Source organism: Euprymna scolopes, chromosome 10 (assembly GCF_053919585.1).
Source record: "Euprymna scolopes isolate OS-2025 chromosome 10, ASM5391958v1, whole genome shotgun sequence".
NCBI lineage: Eukaryota > Metazoa > Mollusca > Cephalopoda > Sepiida > Sepiolidae > Euprymna > Euprymna scolopes.
Window position 1 is genome coordinate 112962123 of NC_136491.1, and position 24279 is coordinate 112986401.

A 24279-nucleotide genomic window follows, 5' to 3' on the forward strand; every position below is an offset into this window, starting at 1 on the left:
CGAGTACGCATGCTACATACATAATGAGCACGTTAACTTGAAAGAGTATCGAGTTTTGGAGTTGGAAGTTTTGACAACAGGAGAACTTTGAGGTATGGATCACAGAGGTAGGCAATGGGTGGTCTCAACAGGCAGATGAGTTTGTGAAATTTCAGTTAGGTTTAATTTGAAATATGAAGATTTATCTCGGAAGTAGTGACACTAATGATTAGGCCGCAATGACAACATACACATACACAACAGTTCAACAAGACTTGTGTACGATGTGTGTGTGTGTGTGTGTGTGTGTATATATATATATATATATATATATATATATATGTATGTGCGTGTGTTTGTGCTGTTTTATTATGTACACAAATCATGTGTGGGCTATACTGCACTCTCCTGTTATCAACGGCACTAGAATCGATACGACCACAATGAAAAGATGAAGAACTCATTAACCCTTATGCTCAAACAGTCTTTAGGCCCTGATAAATGATGACCTCTAGTAAAAAAATAAAAGAAAAAAACATGGCACATTGCATTCGAGGTAAGATGGCCAGTCAGGGGAGTAGGTATGGTTACACAGAAACATTAATTCTTAGACAAAATGAAGGGTTTTATAGTTAAAAATTTCACCAAGCAATGTTGTTTTTAGTCTTGTTTTGATGTACTATTTTTTTCTGTGTTGAGTAATTAGCCCATCAACCAATAGAATTGTTTGGTGTATGAATACAGTTTTGGTGTTATTATTTTTCTTTTCTTTTTCTTTTTTTTTTTTGACTAGTTTCAAATTCTATTACTACAAGATTATCTCACTATGCAACCAGTTGAAATTCTTTAGTCATATGTAGTGGATGTTCTATGACTGGCTCTCTCAATTCAGCAGCCTGCAATGAAGTCTGCTATGAAGTACGGCACCTTACGTTTTCTTAAGTTTGGTATTGTCTGTCTGTAATCTCTTTCTAGTTCGTCCAAAATAAAAAAAAATGTTTTTTTTTGTTGTTTTTATTTTTACATCATGATCTCTTTTATCTTTTAGACCAGAAGAACGTTTCATTTAAATCCTTGTAGTCAGCAGAGTCATCAACCTCTACAAAAATTTTTTCGTGGTAGTTTCAGATATCCCTTCCCTTTCATTTCATCCATTTTAACTGATCATCTATTTTGTCAGTCGATTGAGATAATAACCAATCTGAGAATACCAGCAGGTCCAGTCATGGCAAAATTTGCACCCATCCTAAGTGATTCCTATTTGGGTAAGCTGGATTCCCAATACAAATGGTCTTTATGTCTAAATTTGCTACAGAGGGAGGTGGATAAATATACTTGGATTAAGTATGTAGCGAGCTACTACTACTACGAGACTAGGCTGTATTCTCACCTTAGTTCTCTCTTTCTCCCTACTCTTTTCCTTCCTTTCTTCTTATACGTCATCAGAGGTTCCAGCCAATGAAAAGCGAGGACGTGGGACATTCGAGTGAAGAAAACGTCCTTACTTCCACGGCGACTAGAGACAGAACACACACCTCACTCCTCAGCTCCTGTTAGGTAGCCAAGAGGAGCATTGAACATTAATACAGACTTTACAAAATGCACTGTCTTTCTTTGTAACCCGAGTTTCGGGAAAACACACATATATATTGGATATATAAAACCTCATGAATTCATAACAAAGTCGCGTTACACGTCCTCATTTTTATAAGAAGACAATGTCTTCTTTTACCAGTATTTCTTTCTATTTCAGCGCTCCAGTTCTCCCTGTTATCGGAGGCACCCCGAAGTGGGAGCCTACCGAAATGGTGACCTCTAATTAGTACCCATGTTAATGTATGGTAATAATACCATAAGTACACTTGATGCTTCACAAAATCATACACAATGAAAGGACACATGTTGTATATGCACTATTAGAAATTCGACAATTATATCATGCCTCCTATTCTATTTCTTTTGGACCAATTAGATCTGTCGATTGCATTTACCGTGTAGCGTTTTGCTTTTTGCAGTTTTTTTGTATTGCATAGCTTTCTTTACAGTTTGAACAAGCAAGCTGTACAAGAAGGATGTTTGAAACTCACCCTCTGCGGTATAACAGAGCCTCCAACTTTTGTCTCTTTGAAACTTTTTATTTCAAGCCTAAATAATTAGGCACACCACCACCACCACCATCATCATCATCATTATTAAAGTTCGCTAGAGACTTCCCTTTTGGTCTGAATTGCCGACTTGACTTTCTTTCATATCACACAGAAAAAGTAAGCCGGTTTTCTCACTAAGAAAACAAAGGACATTCTCTGCTTTTTCCTTTCAATCCAACGAACAGCCTAAATAACTTTCACATTTATAAGAAATGTCCATCAAGGCACACTTTTTGGACACTGAAAAATGATTCGTTTTTACTTGTTACTTTGTTTATTTCACATATTTGATTTTTTTTAATTTTTATTATTATTTATGGTGAAAAGGGGGTCTAATCAGACCTGAGTACCACTACGGAATATAACCCAAAATAATTCAAACTTTACAAGATTTTAGAAAACAGAGACAGGAGGAGAGGCATTGGAAAAACTCAAATTTGCTTAAAAAATTTTCTTTATAAAAAATAAAACTACTTGATCACTTAACGTTATTTTCTGCGTACGATATTTTTTTTTTTTTTTTTTTTTTTTTTTTTTGTCATGGGTATGTACATCATACAGATTTTTCTTCATTTTTGCTTTTTAATGATTTCTGGAGAAATACCAAAGAATATTTAAAAAAAAAAAAAAAAAATCGACTATTTCCAAGTTCCAATCATTATTGGCCGGGCCAAAAACAAGAAGGGACATTTTTGTGTATCACCGTTTACACATAACTAAATAAATAAATACCTTCTATGGAGGAAATGACAAAACAGGAGTAAGTAATGTTTTCATTCGTACCATCAAACAGTTTTTAGGAAAAATTGTTTTACTGATGTATATTTCAAGTTTTACTGTTTTTATTCTTGAAAATACAATTAAATTAATAGTGATTACAGTTGCAGTTTATTGTTTTAAACGTTGCGTACGGTGAAATAACTTTATTATTTTTAATTTTGATTGAATTAATAAAAAAAAAATAGAGTTATATATATATATATTATATTTTTCTTTGTATGTCTGTTCGTTTTATTTTTTTTCTCAGAAACTTATTTCGATCGGCCTAGAATTTTGTTATGATAAGCTGTAGCGAACTAAGTATTATGGTATCCGTTCGAAGTGATCAATAAAAATCGGGTTTGTATTACTGTACACATAGATTCGAAAAAGTTATCAAAAAAACAAATATATAACAAATAAATATTATCAAAGGCAAGATAAGTTACTTTTTTACCAAACTGGATACATTTTTTTTCCATTCAATGTAACATGTTTATTCAGCTCGAAAAGCATGCAGTGTTTACCGATGTATTGGAAAATTCAAAATGGCGCCCGACAATCTCTTTAACACGGTAAGTTCAGGAAAAGATGTTATAAATAATAAACTAGACAAAATACTGTTAGAAATTCGCTCATTATATATTACCGTGACATAAGTTGACATATATTCGGTGTTTTTTAAATAGTATTTTATCTAGTTTATTATTTATAACACCTTTTCCCAAACTTACCATGTTAAAGAGAGTGTCGGGCGCCATTTTGAATTTTCCAATACATCGGTAAACACTGCGTGTTTTTCGAGCTGAATAAACATGTTACATTGAATAAAAACAAAAACAAAAAAAAAATGTATCCAGTTTGGTAGAAAAGTAACTTATCTTGCCTTTGATAACATTTATTTGTTATATATTTGTTTTTTGACAACTTTTTCGAATCTATGTGTACAGTAATACAAACCCTCTAATATATATATATATATATATATATATATATATATATATATATATATATATATATATATATAAGGGTATTATAAAACAATGTTTTGTATTTGTGTTTTTCCCCCCTTTATGTGATCTCCACTTTAATATTATTTATTTACTATTAATCAATTATTTATTGAAATTTAACAAAGATGCGAGAAGCAATAAAATAAAGGGGATATTTTAAAATCCTATCTTCATACTTTGAAGACGACACGTTCTCGTCGGCCATGTTGGTGTCGGTTTCACTTACCAACTTGGCACTACTTGTTTTTCGAACCGAATAAAAGTTTTAAAATACGTTAAAAGACACAAAACTTATCCAGGTAACTAGAGAGAGTAACTTGTCTTGCTTTTGGTAACATTTGTTTGTTGTATATTCGATATATAGTTTTTTAATCCTTTTAAATTTTCTCGTTTGTTGGCTTCTGTGCTAAATACCTGATAATTTAATTACGGAATTAAGTCAACTAAAATACGTTTTTTTCTTCTCCTTAAATAAGTCAGCGATTTTAATCTAAAAAAAAATACTTCGTGCCCCCCCAAAATCTGAAAACCTTTAAAATTCTTAGTAAATCCTCATGTAATTTGATGTAAAGACATCAAGATGTTTTCTAAATATCGAGATCACAAAGTAGTTATAATAATTTGGTTAATTGTCAACTAAATGATAACGTAAAAATTTAATTTAATTTTAAAAAATAATAAAACTTTTAAAATTGCGAGTTCATTTTTTGTTAAACTTACAAACGGACAAACCTCAAAATGTCAACTAAGAAAATTGGGTTACCGAAAATTGATCTTACGTCTAAATTTAAACTGTCGGATAGAAAATTATTTAAACAAAAAAAAAATTGAAAATGATACAGAAAAAAAAAATCGACTAGTTAATCAATTTCACGTAGCTATTAGGCTAAAGTAGTTGAAAAAGTAGTTTGACGTGAAAACTCTAACGTCATGAGAACTTTTATTAAATTTGTGCGTATGTGTCCTATATCACCCGTCTTATAACGAAATGGTTTAGTCGGACGAGTCGATTTAAAGTTGGTTTAGGGACGTGTTGGTCAGTCTATGAAACAGATGCTTGTTGTAAGCGAGCGATTTTTTTAAAAGTTAGTCACAATGTAAACAAAAAACAAAAAAATACCGGAGATGCTGAAATCACTATCAGAATCGTGCTTTGTTTGTCTAGATTATAAAGCTACCCTGCCACAGACGGGTACATGGGTTCGTACACACCTTTTTTGTTGTTGTTAGTTAATTAACCAACTTGTTGAGAGAAAAAAAAAATCGTTTTTATATCATTATATTTACATTTTTTTTTTTTTTTAATCATTCTGATATAAAAAAAAATGTGAATGAAACTTAGACTGAGTTTTTTTTTCCTGTTTCAGGGTGTTTGTTTGTGTTAGAGGCGACAAACTTTAAATTACAGAAAAAATATTTTTATTATGCAAATATGTGGTTTATTCGGTAAATATTACCTTACGCTAAGATTAATTTTTGGCATTTACAATCAGTCAGTACTTGCCAAATTAGCAATTAAAAGAAAATAGAGCTGTCAATTTAAAGTTCGCCGCCTCTTTTTTTTTTTTTTTTTAAACTGTATGAGAGTTGGGTGTTAACAAGGAATGGGTGTACTTCTACAGTTTATCGCCGAAAATGGAGACGCCATTTTTTTTCAGGCACCTGTCATTAGAATCAGGAAGAAATCAGTATTTTAAACTATGACTGCATAAATAAATAACAAAAAAAATTAAAGTAGATATTATTTACTGAGGGAAAGAACTATGAAAAAACAAGTAAATAAAGAACGTGAAAAAGAACATACATCTGTAATTGTTTAATTAGAAATACTTCGATTTGATTAATGAAAGCTTTTCATCATATTTTTATTATTAGAAACAGAAAATGAAAATGACATATTCATAATTGTTTAAACTGGGCGAGCACCATTTGAAAACCAAAACATTTATTGTATAAAATGTATCAAAATATAATTGTAAAGACATTTATTGAAAAGTCTTAAAATATAATTTTAATAAAACACTATTTTTTTTTTTATTTATTTCCTACTTCGGTCATAGTTTAAAATACTGATTTTAACGACAGGTGCTCGAAAAAAAAATGGCGTCTATTTTCGGCGATATATTATAGAAGTACCAGAATAGGTATCCTGAAGTTTCAGTATTTGCGGAGAACCCAGAGTTTGCCCTAGAATTGACCAAAATAGTTTACGATTTGAAAACTGCGAAAAAAAAAAAAAAAAAAAGAAAGCAGACGACACCTTATGTGGGTGTTAAAAAAAAAAACCTTTCTCTAAAATAGGGGGGGGGGAATGGCTTTTCAAATCATTAAATGCTTTTCTTCAGCCATTTCCGGGACGGACTGTAAGTACTGAAATCCTCTAAATATCCATTCCTAAAAAAAAAAAATACACCAATCTTTGATTAACATTACTAACTTTATGTTCACAACGTTTCGACCGATGTAACTTTCAACTCTGTGCCTTCTAGTCAAATTTTGGAATTTAAAACGAGGTCTCTAGGAACATGGCCTAAGGATTTAATTTTAATTTAGAAACGTTAATCATCTGTTCAAGATTCAATCCTTATTACACGAACATGAAATTAACATTTAGGAATGAGAGCATTAGCAATCCTCCCATCTCTGCTGCTTGAATAAAGGGTTAATTTCGAAATTACGTCCAGGTTCCAAATATCTACCTGAAGAAGGTCGGGTGTTATATCGACTGAAAAGTTACTTGCTACGTTAGTAAAGTAGAATCGTTTTGAAATTCCAGATATGCTAACAACTTCGAACGAATTCGTGTTTTATTTATTTTTAAATAATAATGGTACTTCTAAAGAATTTTAACTAAATTGTTCATTTATGTATTTATTTTACCCTAATTTAAGTATTGGTTCTAGTTTGGCAAAAGTTGGGTTGATTTGGTTCCGCCTCCTAACAGAATCGTACCAAATTGAGAGGTGAATTTAGGACGCTAAACCGATACTCCCGAAAAACTTTTATGGAATATTGTTATTGAAAAATATCAACACACGCCGAAAATTCTGGAAAATGAGTAACCGTTCTTTCATTAATCAAAACGAAAATCTCTGATAATGGCTAAAAAAAAAAAAAAAAAAAAAAAAAAATGGTGCAGGCAGGCTCTGGGCTACGATTCATAGTTGAATTGCATGAATAAAAATATTCGATTATTTTCCGTAATTTTCGGTGTACGCTAATGTTTTAATGACAAGTAGGTACCTCCAACGCGCGCCACAGTTTTAACCTCCCCTGTATGTAACACGATGTAACTGTAATTAATTTATTATCATCCTAACCTTTTTTACTATTTAAAAGAAGCTTCAAATAAACTAAAAAAAAATTTAATTTTTACAGCTTACAAAAATAATGAAAATGTGAGACAAAAATCGTGTTTACATTATCGACGCATTAAAACAACATTCCTATGTAGTAACGTGTTTTAAACCATTGACACACCTATGTTTTAAAAATCTAGCAAAAATCAAATAAGTCATATTTACATGAAATTTTCGATATTTATTCATTATTAAATAAACTTACATATTAAAAGTAGGTTTCGTTAAATACATTAGAGGCTTTTTTTTTTAGGTGTTCTCAATTAGGACAATTTTATGAAATCCTTGTCATTGAACAGTATTTAATAAAATTATCCTAATTTTATGTTTAACTATAATATTTCACAATCGGGGTTTCATACACAAGTACCCTACCCCCTCCACTCTCATACACATTATTGATTAAAATTAATTAGGGTTTGTATTACTGTGTACACAGATTCGAAAAAAGTTGTCAAAAAACAAATATATAACAAATGTTATCAAAGGCAAGATAAGTTACTTTTCTAACTGGATATATTTTTCGTTTTTATTCAATATAACATGTTTATTCAGCTCGAAAAACATACAGTGTTTACCGATGTATTGGAAAATTCAAGATGGCGCCTCACTCTCTCTTTCACACGGTAAGTTTGGGAAAAGGTGTTATAAATAAAAAACTAGACAAAATACTATTAAAAACCCGCCGAATATATGTCAACCTACGTCACAGTAACATATATTGAGAGAGTTTTTAGTAGTATTTTATCCCGTTTTTTATTTATAATACCTTTTCCCAAACTTACCGTGTTAAAGAGAGTCAGACGCCATCTTGAATTTTCCAATACATCGGTAAACACTGTATGGTTTTCGAGCTGAATAAACATGTTACATTCAATAAAAACACGAAAAATATATCCAGTTTGGTAGAAAAGTAACTTATCTTGCCTTTGATAACATTTGTTATATATTTGTTTTTTGACAACTTTTTAGAATCTGTGTACAGTAATACAAACCCTAATTAATTTTTAAGACAAAATTTCATTTTAATTTTCATTTATTCAAAAGCTGTTTTATTTTCTACAGTCCACAGATATTAAAAAAATAAACGATCGGTGACGGTACGGTAGCCACGGCCTTAGTCACCTTTTAACTGAACGAGTCAAAAACAGTAACTAAAAGATTGTTTTTTACTGGCGGAGTTACCATCACCCCCATGTGTAATTTGAATACTGATAGGTGTTTTGAAAAATTTTCACTGGGTTATTATTGATTGGACACTAATTAACCAGATTATGGAAAAAAAAAATCATTATTTCGATATTTGAAAGGGGTACTCACTTTTCAGTTACAACTTTCTCATAAATCGGGCACTCATTTTTTTTTTTTTTTCCTAAACACGGAAGATATGAAATGGTTAGGTTCCATGTTGTCGAAGCAATGTATCGGGATGCGTACGATATGAAAAATGACAACTGGATGGAAAATTATGAAACATTTCTCCAGCATGTTAGTGAAATTTATAATACTAAAAAAAAATTTGGAAAAAAAAAAACCCTCACCTTTCATAAAAACATAAATTTTTATAAAGAAACACCCACAAACTCACCTTTCATATAAACAAAAAAAATTTAAAAAAAATACACCCACAAACTCACTTTTCAATGCCAAAAACTAAATAAGTTTAAAAAAAAAAATTTTTTTAACCAAAAAACTCGAAACTATTTTCATAAACAGTAAAAAAAGTCATGTTCATTCTATTTTTTTTTTTCTGTGAGAAATAAAAATATTTCTGACTTACAAATACGGTAGGCTCATGTCATTCTTACTTTCTATGGTTTTCATATACTCGCGTTCTTATTGGTTACAAAATGGGTGACTGATTTACCAGAACGTTGTAACTAAAAAGTGAGCACCCCTTTTTCAAATGTCGAAATAATTTTTTTTTCATAATTTGGTTAATTAGTGTCCAATCAATCCGGTGAAAAAATTTCAAAAAACCTATCAGTATACAAATTACGCAGGGGGGGGGGGAGTTGTACAACTCCGCCGAAAAATCTTAAAAATTAAGAAAAGGTAGAGCGTTATTTTGAGATCATTTTTCGGTCGGGTATATTTTAGCGTCCCAAATTAACCTTTCAATTTAGGAGCATATAGTTTTTTCCCACCGTAGGAGTCGGAAAAGTGGGATTGAAAAAAGTCAGCTCAAGAGAAGGAAGGAACCCTCTGACTCTGCAAAAGATGCCTGTGCAATCCCGTCGGCATTCCAGGCAGGGTGCCTCTGCCTCACAGAACCAACATTACACCGCAATCAACAGGGACCAGGAATGCAATGCAATGCACTAATCTGATTTTGAGGATAGAGGAAATATCCCTAGCAGAGTTCCGTTCTGCTACCAGAGCTTCGGATGGCCTCTTAGCATGGAGCCATACCACACCTCATTCTGAAATCGTAATTCATAGGTCTGCCGAATGGACAGGCAAACAAGCCAGAATTATGCCAAGGCCAACATTAACTAGCGTGAAAGGGAAGAACATAGTCATCTCTTGCTCGAATTTAAGTTTAACTGCAAAAGTAATTCTTAGTTTTTTGTGCTCCTAGAGAAAGAAAATTTTTGAATGCGCACCTGCCGTATAAAAGTTATATATGTAATGTTATATCATCGAGAGTCAAGTAGACAGACTAGTAAATTCGTTTTCGTTGTTTCTTTTCTTTCTTTTTTTTTATCATCGACTTGACCGTGTTTTCTCGCACCGACTCCCCACGCAGTTAAGTAATTGACGATGCAAAAGAATTTATTTATTGTAAACGTCGGTGCTTGTTAAGATAGTTTCTTTTGTTGTTGTTGTTGTTTTTTTTTTTTTAATGTGGTTTTAAGCAAAACCAAACCACATTGTCATGTCGGAAATAGTAATATATACAAAAATAACGAAAATTCATCGAGTAGGAAATTATTTATAGTTAAAATTATTTTTTTGTGGAAAATTGGGTGAAATTTTGCATTTTCCTTAGATGTGAACACCTTGAAGATTGCGAATACAAGGGTCATAATTATCTCCCTTTTCAACACTTTAATAGCTTTCTATATTTGTTGTCTATAGCGATAGACTTTTCTTTCTTGTTTGGTTTTTTTTTTTTACTAAAAACACAATAACAGTTGTTGAACAACTGAGTTGTTCTACTCAATTAATTTTCGATATGACAAATACTGTTTTTACGTAACTATCTTAACAAGCACCCAAACGACAAACGCATACACAAAGATTGACAACCTTTAATTAAAATTCTCTGTAAGAAAAGATGAAATGTTAAAAATCATTTTTTTTTCTGGTGTCTTTTAAAAGGGAAGATTAAGAAAGAAAGAAAATGCTATTAATAAACTAGCAGTACTATCTGACATTGCCTGGGAGTCTTCTTACTTTCATTTTTTTTTTTTTTCATTTTCTTTATTTAATCTCAAGAATTCAGTTTTTCCGAGCGGATTTGTAAAATAAAATGGTGGTATCTTCTTTGGAAGAAGCAAGCTTAGTTTTTAATTCAAGGTTTACAGGTGCTTTGAATTTTTTTGGTATTTTTTTACGAGAGTACCCAGCGTAATATAAACACCCCAACCTCTCCATGTTAAGAACGGCTTTCAGAATAAACACCCCTAACCTCCCCGTGTTAATTACGGCTTTCCGAATACCCCCCTCAACCTCGAAAGCCATTTTAAACAGGGGACGTTGGAATATTTATAGTACGCTAGGTACTTTCGTAAAAAAATACCAACCAAATTCGAAACGAGGCCTGCTTCTTCTAAAGAAGATGCCGCCATTTTTTTCCGCTTGGAAAACTGAATTTTTTAGATTTTACGACGATCTTGTGATACCATCTCGAAAACATTGAAGGAACAAGGGAAATAACTCCAAATCTAGATTTCAAAAAACCATTCTTAACATGGGAAGACATTGAGAAAACTCAAATTTCGCTTAAAAATGATATCGTTTATAAAAATAAAACAATTAGATCAATTTATGTGATTTTTGTACGTACGATATTATCTTTCCGTCACGGTTGCGTACATCATTTTTCTTAATTTTGGGGAGGAAGGAGGATTCTGAACAAACACTGATGTTCTTTCTTTATTAGGAAGTATTAGGTGGGGCAGGTTATCTCAATATTCCATAAGAATCTTTCACTTAGTGATACAAGCACCAAATGAAAGATTGTTTCAGCAATCTGCCCTACTATATGTACTAATCAGAAATCTGCGGAAGTAAATTGAAGTTGCGCATGCATGACTCACGAATGACATTTCATTTTCATTTTGGAAGATCGCAGAACAGGGGGGGGGGGACAATTCAATTTCAGAACCTGGAGAAACAATTTAAGAATACCGTATCCGAAAATATCAACAACACTACAATAAAACAAAACAAAACATTAATTATCTGAACATTTATTGAATTAAAATAAAATTAAGAAAATTCTAATGGCACAAAATAGTTGTTAGGTTTGTATTACTGTACACATAGATTCGAAAAAAGTAAAAAAAAAAACCCAAAAAAAAACCCAAATATATAGCAAATAAATGTTATCAAAGGCAAGGTAAGTTACTTTTCTATCTAACTGGATAATTTTCTAATGTTTTTATTTAATGTAAAATGTTTATTCAGCTCGAAAAACATACAGTGTTTACCGATGCATTGGAAAATTTAAAATGGCGCCTGATTCTCTCTTTGACACGGTAAGTTTGGGAAAAGGAGTTAGAAATAAAAAAAAATATGCAAAATACTATTAAAAACTCACCGAATATATGTCAGCCTATGTTACGGTAACATATATTGAGCGAGTTTCTAACAATATTTTGTCTAGTCCTTTATTTTTAACTCCTTTTCCCAAACTTACCGTGTCAAAGAGTGTCAGGCGCCATTTTAAATTTTCCAATGCATCGATAAACACTTTTTTTTTTTTTTTCAAGCTGAATAAACATGTTATATAAAATAAAAAATACTAGAAATTATCCAGTGAGGTAGGAAAGTAACTTATCTCGCCTTTGATAACATTTATTTGTTATATATTTGTTTTTTTGACAACTTTTTCGAATCTATGTGTACAGTAATACAAACCCTAAATTTTTTAAATAGTTTCGAACAGTCATCATTGGAATGCGTTTGACATTTTTTTTCTTTTTTTTTTCTTGAGAAAACATCAAAATTAAAACGAAAAAGGTGTTTCTTGACGGTAATACATACGTGCCGTAAATTGTTCAAGTTTACAAATATGTCTCCACAATTTATCGTCGGCATATCTCGACAAATTTCGTTATTTTCTAGCAAACTTTGGAATCTATGACTATTTTGCATTTGTACTATGAGTGACTTGTTTACTAAGTTATATTTTCGTTTTATTTCGTTTTAGATTATATTTTTTAAAAATCTACTTCAGGATTCAAAGTTGTGTTTATGTTAGAAACACGGAAAATTGTTACAGAATATTGTAATAAGAGATAGACAATTATTACTGTAAACAACAAACCGAAAAATGGTAAAGAAACAAATGTATAATGAATAAATGTTACCAAACGCAAGATCAGTTATTCTTCTATCTACCTGGATATGCTTGTAGTGTTTATAACTTATTTGAAAGCATTTTTTTTTTGTTTCAAACACAGTGCAAAGTTAGAACGAGAACAAGATGGCTGACTTGAGACGATCATCTGGGTAGGCTCGATACTAGCCTAAAACTCGAAAATTAAGCAATACCCACCCAATAGAGGTTATCGTGACAGTTATTGGTTGAGTTTCTATCAGTATTTTGTTTAATTTTCGAGTTTTGAGCTATTCTCGAGTTTTTCCAGATGACCCTGTCATTGTGGGGAATTTTCACAGATAGGTTTTGCCCCTGGCAGGATGAAAGAAAACCAATCAGAATTACAACAGACTCACCTTTTTAAACTTTTAAACATAAATTTTATTAAAGCAAAAAGATCCAAGTTGTAAAAGATACGTCATCTTCAGCCATCTGCCGTAATGGGCTGGTAACACCCCAAAGGGATAATAGTTCATCTTTGATAAAAGCTTGGTTCAAAATCCGCCGCCGAAGAATGCTGCAGTTTGCTGCACAGGTTGAAGAGTTGAGTGATATCTTCCAAGATGGATACTCAGGTCCGGTATCCATGAGGAGTCCACTGTAGATAACTGTCCAAATGGCGAACAAATGACAGGTCAAACTGTAGACCTTAATTTCATCTGACAGCCATTATATTGCAATGATGAAAATCAATTGATTCACAGGGAACAACAGCGTGCGATAATATAATAATTCACCTAACATAAGGCCATTGGTGTTTACACATGATAACATTTCGCCCCACATTAGGGCATTAAAACGTCTCAATGGTACAAAGTGATTTGAGGCTACAAGCCTCGAGTGAGAATTCGATCGTCCATTCCTACCCGTGTCTGTATTGAATCTGATGATCTGGAAGGATAAATTTGGCGCCAAGCACATCTTTGGCAATTAGTAAATAACAAGCAATCTGAATGAGTCGGACAAACCAACCAATGGGGAGCCTGCTTATTTCTGCAGAATCTCTCACACCATTTTGTTTTCGGGGCATTTTTTTACAATAGCCAACAAAGCAAAAAATGGGTTACAAAATAAATATACAACAAATGCATGTTACCAAAGGCAAGATAAGTTACTTTTCTACCTACCTGGATAAGTTTATTTGTGTTTTATCTTATTTTGCATTTGGGGAGTGTCGGTAATTGCTTCGAAATCAAAAATTTAAAAATACTGGTAGAAACCCACACAATAAATGTCAGCAATCGTGCGGAAATATAATATTCTACCAGTATATTGTTTAATTTTCAATTTTTAAGCGATTATCGAGACTCCCCGGATGACTGTCTAATGTTAGCTATTTTTTTTTCTTTTCTAGCTTAAGACTATACACAACTGTTTCAAAGTAAATAAACTCTTTAAAATAAGTTAAAAACATGCACAAAAAAAAAACACTTGTCTCTAGAAAAGTAACTTATCTTGCTTTTGGTAACATTTATTTGTTAAAGATTTCCTTTTTAACCACTTTTTCGTCTTTTGTCTTAACTGCAAAATGTCCCCTTTCTTAATAGATTTGATCAAACAAAACGTGTAATAGCAAGACCGTCTTTATAACGAAGGCCACGGTAATAGACACCCACACACGTGCATGCGCGAAGTGAATCAATACAACTACTTATGTTCTGTTTTTCATCAATAACTCAGGCTTGTCTTCCTAGTTAACCGGCTGACACTGAAAGACTTATTGATCCCTATCTTCTGGCTCGGATCAAAGTGTGTACCATCCGCTCCCAAAACTCAATCCCTATGTTTTTTTTTTTTTTTTTTTTTTTTTCTACTAGTGGTATTTATTTGCTTCCCACACGAAAGCAAACTGTGACACAAGGTCGTGTTTAATGTGTGTGTGTGTGGGGGGGGGCAGCACTCCAAAAAGGGGCACTGTGGAAGTAGGCAAAAATAAAAACTGCCTTGGTATAGAAGGGTCTCCCCTCCATTTCTAAGGACAAATTAAGTGTAGCAAGAGAACAAATACTACACTGTGATCTTAGTCTGAAGGCCAGATGCTTGTTTTCGGTTCTGGACTAACCAGAAAACAGTGCGCTGTCTATTATTTAGAAAAGGTTGGAAAGGTTTCACTAACCGCTTTTGTCCCCCCCCCCTCTATACAGTGAATTTGTACATTTTCTTTTTTCTTTTAAAATCAGAAAATTGGGGATGTTTTAACTAGGATGACCCCAAGAATAAATGTGGTATTGTGGTGACTAAGATAAGAGTATTACTTTTGACCAAACAGCAACCCCTATTTTCTCCACTTTTGATTGCCTTGTGCCTAATTTGTTCTGAATGAGAAATCCTTATAGACCGAGGCAATTATTTGTCCCAATCCAGACTGCTCAGGGGGGGGGTATTCTCCCAATATTAAAAAGCAACATTGTGTATGAACTTGTATTTTGAAAAAAGTAAAAATGCTCAAAAAAAAATTTAAATTCCGTAATTTTAGTCGGCAATATATAATGCTTTTAACGCTTTTATTTCAGTTTTGAGAAACAATGGTTACCCTCTGGTTGTTTGCATGAGGAGTCTATAGTGAAGCAAGGGTTGCTCCATTACTAATCGCACATCTCCGAACTGCCGTTGCTTGAGCTTAGTACTTCAAGGATAAGCAGAAAAATATTAATACTATTTCAAAGTTTTCCTTCTACAACCAAAACTTGAGTTTTGTCTACTTTAGTATTTAATTCATAGCTGGAGTGGGTTCATACCTTCCCCAGGGTTGTTTGTTAAATATCTGTATGTCAGTAGTTCTGACAGAATTCAATATGCCAAGCTCAGGAGATATGAGGTTAGAGATTGAGCAACTCTTGCTTCACCGTAGACACTGATTGCCTCTAAGCCACTATTGTACAGTTTGGCTCAATTGTAGTATAGTGTCTGTTGCAATTCCTCTTATTTCACCCGAATTTTCAATAAAATTGATCTCAAATTTTATTTATTGTCCTAAAATATTTGTTTACATTTCAGTTTTTATTCAGATGTCTCAATAATATGATTAAAAAATAAGATTAATGTAGTTTGTTTGAAGCATTGTCTAGTGTGTATATAAAAGTAATTAATAGAAGTCAATACAACGGATGAACATCATATGCACATTTGAACTAAAGTCAAGCACATATGTGAAAGCAAGTTTCCCTGAAATATACAATATGGAACTTCTATCAGACCACATTGACGCAAGTAAGAACACAATGCAAAAAGAAAAGTATAATGTATATTAATAACAGGTGGATCTGCATAGTTCATTGCATGTTTATATATTTTAATTGGCTTCAGTTTGTGTCGATCTGTTATACCTTTGCAATGCATTGCCTTCTATAAATTATCTTTTTATTAAAAATAAAATTAAAACATTTTCACAATTAAATCATCTTTTTTCTGTGTATAATAATAATATAATAATAATAATAATACGTCCCTTTAATTTTGATTTTTCTTCTTACAATATTTTAAAATGGGAAGTGTCACTTTCCTATATAAATTTAACGTAAAATGATCACCCATTTCTTGACATCACTATTTCCGGAAACTTATTGATCAAAAAAATTTTACTGCTGTAAAATAAAAGACCAAATAAAAATAGACGAATAAAAAAAGTTGGAAACGACCCTGGTGTCTAACTCTGTCCCGTGGGGAGGCATAGTAAATAGGTACATTTACTTTTTTGTTTGTTTTACAGTGTAACTATTTCTCTCTCTCTCTCTCTTATTTCACAATAGTAACAATTATTTTGGGGGGTGGGGTGGAGACCGACTGATTTTATTTATCTTCATTTCTACAATTCAAAGTACTTGCCCAGAAAGATTGCGTAAGTCATATAATTAGTTTTGTTTGTGGCTCAACAATTTCCATTACGTTAACACTTTTTTTTTTTTCTTTAAATGTATGATACCCCCCCCCCATCCTCCCAGATGCGAGCACCGGCAGATACGCACTATTTTGTCCATGCTGGTTAGTAAAAGAAACTTGGAGTTAGTGGCAGTATTAAAGGAGCGAATATCATTTTTTTTTATTATTTCTGTGTCAACATTATAATCTGTGATTTTACTGTGTGCCATGTTTTAGAAATGGTTCTTTTGGCATTTTTGTATTTTTTAAAAAAAGTTGCATTTACTTAAAACGCTATCCGGTTAGAAAACTACTGGTCCAAGAATTGGTAACCATTTTACGTTATATATGCGAAACAGAAACTGATGAAGGTTAACGCTCCACTTATATGGCCTTTTTATTTACAGGCAATGTCGTTTTTTATAAAGAAAATGTGCTGAAAAAAATCTTTAATCTGGAAAAGCGAACACAAAAAACAAAAATAAGAAAAACTGACTTGCACGCTATTCTACACAAGTGTGATAAACAATTCTAAGTAGTCTGAGAGATAACGAGATTGTGATGATGAGAACTCTGATGTGGAGAAAGTATATTTGGATTAGACTTTTTAGCCCGTTAAAACTGGGCAAAAGTTATCGATGCCTCCGTTCAGTCTCGAAAGACCTAGGATACCTCTAGTAGGGGCAACTGCGCATGTAATTGTGATGCAAGGGTTTCCTGATCTACATTAATGATCTTCCAAATCATATCCTTACATCATTTGTAGACATTTATGCTGACGACACTACCATTTATGGTACCACATCTAAGACAGTAAACGACCAAGTTCTCTCCAATTCTCTCTCCTCTGATCTTGAGCACGTAGTACAATGGGGAAAGGAGTGGCTGGTTACTTTTAATGCATCTAAAACCAAGCTTCTCTCTTTACATCATCAACATTCTAATTCACATTTGTCATCAATTGAAATGAATGGCTCTCGTCTTCAGGAGGCCTCAAGTTTTGACAAGCTTCTGGGCTTGACCATTACTCCTGATCTTAAATGGAACACGTATATCAAATCTGTTGCCAAGGCCGCTGGAAAAATGGTGGGATCTTTCTATCGATCCAGTAGATATCTCACTGCTGATGCTATTCTCTACCTATATAAGAGCCAGGTACGTCCAAGGATGGAATACTGTTGCCACATCTGGGCAGGAGCTGCTAGAAAGGACTTGTCCTGCCTTGATAGAGTTCAAAATAGACTTCGTAGCCTCGTAGGAGATGTCCTTTTCTCCTCCTTGCAACCTCTATCTCACAGAAGAGATGTTGCGAGTTTGTCTCTGATGTATCGTTATTTTCATGGAAAGTGTTCAACTGAGCTTCAATCTATGGTCCCACCTCGCCAAACTTTCACAAGAAACACTCGTCTAGCTGTAAACACTATCAATAATTTCCCCCACTCTTTATCTGTGCCTAAACCTAAACGTAGATTCCATGAACAAAGCTTCTTTCTTAGAACTGCACGCCTGTGGAATTGTCTTCCGTTTTCCTGCTTTCCGGCTGACTACAATATGGTTGTGTTCAAGTCTAAAGTAAATAAGTTCTTGATGAGCCGTTCCATATAAGTTATTAAATTTACCAAATTTTCATTACTAATGATTACTATATTGACCAATTTCTACTGTACACTCTTTAACCGTTATCCTTGAGTGGCCTCTGGGCCTTGATAATGTGGTGATGCCTGTGTAAAAAAAAAAAAAACAAAAAAAAAAACAAACACACCTCTCCTGAATCGGCACTGTATGGATGCAGTGACAAGGAAGAAGTCCAGATGACTTGAAACAATGCTGAAATAAGCGGAGAGAACATACAGCAACTAGAAGTCCCAAATGGTCACCCATTTAGTACTGACCAGGTCCAGCGTTGCTTATCGTCAGTGATACAGCGGGAACTGGTGTGTCAACGTGATTATGTCGTATGTATGCAAAAGTTATAGCCCGTTGATTTTATATGAGTGATTTATAGCAAATTGATGGTTAAATATGGCTAAATTTGTACTCATTTTTGCATTCTTTAATCTGTAAAAACGAACACAAAAAAAAAAGAAAAGAAAAACCGACTTGCACGCTATTCTACACAAGTGTGAAAAACAATTCTAAGCAGTATGAAAGATAACGAGATTGTGATGATGAAAATTCTGATGTGGAGAATGTTTGGATTTGACTTTTTTAGCCAGTTAAAAATGGGCAAAAGTTATAGCCCATTGATTTTAAATGAGTGATATAGCAAATTGATGATTGAATATGGTTAAATTTTTGCATTAAATGCTAATGTTTTTCTCTAAGTGTACATCGAACAGATAATATAATACTTAGTTTGCTGCACCTTATCATAACAAAGGCCAGCTAGAAATATAATATAGACTTTTTAATTATAGCTTGTTGACTTACAATGAATGCTATACGCCAAACTTCTAGAGAAAATGTGACTAATCCCTATTAATCTCTATTTAAAATATTTTTTCAAGGTGCTTACATCTGATCGCCTAAAAAAAAGTAGAATCTCATTTCAAATTAAATTTGGAATTAGCATACAGTGTAAACATTCAAATTTATCGAAACTTCTAGTTTATTTCTTATTTTTTTTGTCTTCAAACTGATGAATAATGATAGCTATGTTTATGTGTATTATTTGCGTTAATGCACAATTAGTCATTTTGTTCCAAAAATAAAACTAGTTTTCACTTGTGTCGTATGCGTCTTCATACCGGATGTGCAGTTGGCCAACAGTCAAATGATTTTATGATACTACTAGGTTTTTGATTCAGATCAGTGCTAGAAGGTGCATTTTAGGAATTACTTCCTCTTTTTTACTCTGACCAGTTGTCGTACCAACCTAGTCACTGACTCGAACCACCAGATCCTTTTTTAGGAATGAGGTACGGTCCTACTAAATCTTAGAGGTGCATACTTCTGGGTATTACTTCTTCCTTTTGGAGTAGTTGTTGGTTTATTACCAATCACCTGAATAGACAGGAATGCCCAGGGTCCGTTTTTGACTAGTTTTTACCTGATTAGAGTGACCCCCCCCCTCTCCCGAGGGAGGTGGGTATTTTCTCCCAACTTCTGACCTTGTGCCAAATGGGAAGGTAGTAAATAACCAACTGTAGCTACTCTGCGTTGGTCAGAAGTTTTTTTTATTTTTATTTATTGTTCCATTTATTTACACGCCCTCTCCCCTTTAATTTCTCGTAATTTATTTATTTTGAAAAAAAATATTTTGGGCTGGGTGATCTAATGAAGAGATATTATCTAGACACATATCAAACTTGAGTTATTTTCTTGCACTGACAGATATTAAAAGCTCATTTTTCTATTTTAAAAGTGAATACAACTTTATATATTTAGTCATGAATAGATCAGCGATTTCAAAAAATGAAAACTAATTTGCATATTTCTTTAAAAAAACGAACTTTTATTAATTCACTGGTCGTTTTTTTTATTTTCTTATTGGGTGACTAGTTTCAATTCACTATTACAGTTGTGCATATTTTTTACATTGTGCATAATTGCATAGCATTTAGAGCTGTGTTTAGAGTAAATTTCTACCTGTGGAAGTGTCTCTACCAAACTACTCTGTCAGTTTTTAGTTTACAAATTTGAAACTTGATACATGGTATATTCAGACCTGTGGAAGAAAATTGATTTGGTTTTTAGCCTGCTAAGGGGTAAAAATTGAAAAATTAGAACTTGTCAGGCGTAGTTCGACATAATGTGCATGCTCTATGCAGATATAGATTTCTGTTCAACTGTGTTAATTTGTCAAGTTTTGATATGCATGTGTCGTTAGCTTAGATAGTAGCAAATACCACTAGAGAGCTAAATGTTTTGGTTTTGATTTTAGCTGATGATACCCATGTCATATTTTTTTTTTTAACTTTTGAAATTGCTATTATACATTGGATGCAATATAATAGCTATACAATATCAATAGAGAATTGTCTATAATGATAAATACGAAATCTGCATAAATTAAAATGTCGTATTTAAGTGTATTTTATGATCAAACAATGCCTGGTAGTCTGCTAGTGTAATTATGAAAATTGGTTTTGCAGTAAAATCAAAACTTGACGTCTTGCGGATTTTTTGAAATCGAAATCTCATGAATTACTTCATTTTTTTTTCTTTTGTCGTTCTTTCATCTTTTTCTTTCGTCTTTCATCTTTTTCTTTCGTCTTTCATCTTTTTCTTTCGTCTTTCATCTTTTTCTTTCGTCTTTCATCTTTTTCTTTCGTCTTTTCTTTTGTCTTTTCTTTTGTCTTTTCTTTCGTCTTTTCTTTCGTCTTTTTTGTTTTCTTTCCTCTTTTTTGTTTTCTTTTGTCTTTTTTGTTTTCTTTTGTCTTTTTTGTTTTCTTTTGTCTTTTTTGTTTTCTTTCGTCTTTTTTGTTTTCTTTCGTCTTTTTTGTTTTCTTTCGTCTTTTTTGTTTTCTTTCGTCTTTTTTGTTTTCTTTCGTCTTTTTTGTTTTCTTTCGTCTTTTTGTTTTCTTTCGTCTTTTTTGTTTTCTTTCGTCTTTTTGTTTTCTTTCGTCTTTTTTGTTTTCTTTTGTTTTTTTTGTTTTCTTTTGTCTTTTTTGTTTTCTTTTGTCTTTTTTGTTTTCTTTTGTCTTTTTTGTTTTCTTTTGTCTTTTCTTTTGTCTTTTCTTTCGTCTTTTCTTTCGTCTTTTTTGTTTTCTTTTGTCTTTTTTGTTTTCTTTTGTCTTTTTTGTTTTCTTTCGTCTTTTTGTTTTCTTTCGTCTTTTTTGTTTTCTTTTGTTTTTTTTGTTTTCTTTTGTTTTTTTTGTTTTCTTTTGTCTTTTTTGTTTTCTTTTGTCTTTTTTGTTTTCTTTTGTCTTTTTTGTTTTCTTTTGTCTTTTTTGTTTTCTTTTGTCTTTTCTTTTGTCTTTTCTTTCGTCTTTTCTTTCGTCTTTTTTGTTTTCTTTCGTCTTTTTTGTTTTCTTTTGTCTTTTCTTTTGTCTTTTCTTTCGTCTTTTCTTTCGTCTTTTTTGTTTTCTTTTGTCTTTTTTGTTTTCTTTTGTCTTTTTTGTTTTCTTTCGTCTTTTTGTTTTCTTTCGTCTTTTTTGTTTTCTTTTGTTTTTTTTGTTTTCTTTTGTCTTTTTTGTTTTCTTTTGTCTTTTTTGTTTTCTTTTGTCTTTTTTGTTTTCTTTTGTCTTTTCTTTTGTCTTTTCTTTCGTCTTTTCTTTCGTCTTTTTTGTTTTCTTTCGTCTTTTTTGTTTTCTTTTGTCTTTTTTGTTTTCTTTCGTCTTTTTTGTTTTCTTTCGTCTTTTTTGTTTTCTTTCGTCTTTTTTGTTTTCTTTCGTCTTTTTGTTTTCTTTCGTCTTTTTTGTTTTCTTTCGTCTTTTTGTTTTCTTTCGTCTTTTTTGTTTTCTTTTGTTTTTTTTGTTTTCTTTTGTCTTTTTTGTTTTCTTTTGTCTTTTTTGTTTTCTTTTGTCTTTTCTTTTGTCTTTTCTTTCGTCTTTTCTTTCGTCTTTTTTGTTTTCTTTCGTCTTTTTTGTTTTCTTTTGTCTTTTTTGTTTTCTTTTGTCTTTTTTGTTTTCTTTTGTCTTTTTTGTTTTCTTTCGTCTTTTTTGTTTTCTTTTGTCTTTTTTGTTTTCTTTTGTCTTTTTTGTTTTCTTTCGTCTTTTTTGTTTTCTTTTGTCTTTTTTGTTTTCTTTTGTCTTTTTTGTTTTCTTTTGTCTTTTTTGTTTTCTTTTGTCTTTTTTGTTTTCTTTCGTCTTTTTTGTTTTCTTTCGTCTTTTTTGTTTTCTTTCGTCTTTTTTGTTTTCTTTCGTCTTTTTTGTTTTCTTTCGTCTTTTTTGTTTTCTTTTGTCTTTTTTGTTTTCTTTCGTCTTTTTTGTTTTCTTTCGTCTTTTTTGTTTTCTTTTGTCTTTTTTGTTTTCTTTTGTCTTTTTTGTTTTCTTTTGTCTTTTTTGTTTTCTTTTGTCTTTTTTGTTTTCTTTTGTCTTTTTTGTTTTCTTTCGTCTTTTTTGTTTTCTTTCGTCTGTTTTGTTTTCTTTCGTCTGTTTTGTTTTCTTTCGTCTGTTTTGTTTTCTTTCGTCTGTTTTGTTTTCTTTCGTCTGTTTTGTTTTCTTTCGTCTGTTTTGTTTTCTTTCGTCTGTTTTGTTTTCTTTCGTCTGTTTTGTTTTCTTTTGTCTTTTTTGTTTTCTTTTGTCTTTTTTTTTTATAGTACCGAAATATCCAAACTGATGCGGCCACTTCTCATTTCTTCCTGCATGTATGTTTCCCGCCTATGTGATATGTACATTTTTATTGGGTAACTAGCTGAACCCATGTCATGGCGTTGCCCGGGTGGAATATAAAAGGATAATTTAACTATGAAAAAATATCTACAAAAAAAAAATTTTGTAAAAAATTTTTTTTCTTACAATAAAATGAAGTGTGAAAACTTTTTTTAAGGTACTTTTTATGCCCCCTTCCTGCAAATTTAAAACAAAACTTAGTTTAGAGTTAGCTTAGGATAAAAAGAACAGCTTTGTTTATAATGTGCAGCTTGTTCAGTAAAATTCATTATTATCACTTGTACTTAGTAAACACAGGTATTTTCCATCACAGTCAGTTTCTTTTTGTTTTTATGTGAAGTGGTTGTTATTTGTATAATCTCCCCATCTACAACGAAAAGTTTTAAAAACGCAAAATACCCCCACCCCAATTTTTCCATCCTAAAATTGAAAAGCACTTTGTTTATACATAAGTGAAGTGAGAGGTCTAAATGGATAGTGTGAAAGTCTTTGCTGCCTTTAATGTGGAACTACGTATTTGAGAGAAGCTGTTTGCTTGGAATAAATGTAATAATTTTTTTTAAAATGGGAATGAAATGTATGCATAGTTTTGTAAAACCTGCTTTGGGAAGTGCTGTAAGTGATGAGTTTGAAAGATTTAAGAAGTGTTTTATTTTCCTATTGAACCTGTAGATTAGAGTAAATTCAACTCTATTTTATTAATATAGTAGACTAGCAGGCTGCCTGGCATTGCCCAGTCGTAAAATATGCATTATTATAAACAGAAATACCAAAGGTATTAAACGTATCATTAAATTCCTTTTAAAGAAGAAATGAAGGCAGGGAAAGAAACAGACATGTGCATGCGAGTGTTATGTTTTTCCTAAACAGTTCACTACTTGTAAGTAAAAAAAAAAAAAAAAAAAATACTCAAGCTGAGACCAAAACCTAAAGACCGTGAGTCAAATACGATAACCATTAGGCCAGCTTGACAAGTGTTTTTGAACCTCCTTATTCTTAATATAACTAATCTGCTATGTGAACGATTCATGCATGCGCATTTGTGAAACAGTTGAGAAACGGATAAAAATCTGATGACCACCAGGTACTAATTTTGACCCCTTTGCAGCCCTTTTTTTCTGGATGAAAACCGATTAAAAAGTTTTCCATATGTCTGAATACTCTATATAGTAAATTTCGAGTCTTTAGATAAAAAAAAATTCGCTGGCTATATAGGTTGAAGTATCCTCTCTCTCTCTCTCTCACACACACATACACACACATTCTCACTTTTCTAGATGTACTAAAAGATGTACCTGGCATTGCCCGGTATTAAACGTAACATTAAATTCCTTGAAA

General features: G+C 32.1%; 1 protein-coding gene across 4 annotated transcripts in view; it reads left to right on the top strand.

Moving 5' to 3' along the window:
* Window positions 1-2735: 2735 nt before the first annotated feature.
* Window positions 2736-24279, top strand: part of LOC145286221 (BTB/POZ domain-containing protein 17-like) — an 87446-nt gene continuing 65902 nt past the window's right edge. The window contains exon 1 of one of the 4 annotated variants that reach the window (XM_080135031.1): window positions 2736-2886. Coding sequence is in view for 1 of the 4 variants with exons in the window: in XM_080135030.1 (XP_079991156.1) it covers window positions 5095-5098 (4 nt within the window). In the remaining 3 variants the exon portion in view is untranslated. Of the gene's footprint in view, window positions 2887-4847; window positions 5099-16571; window positions 16647-19483; window positions 19585-24279 lie in introns of those variants that run through there. The other 3 variants (XM_080135030.1, XM_080135035.1, XM_080135034.1) reach the window with 3 other exon arrangements.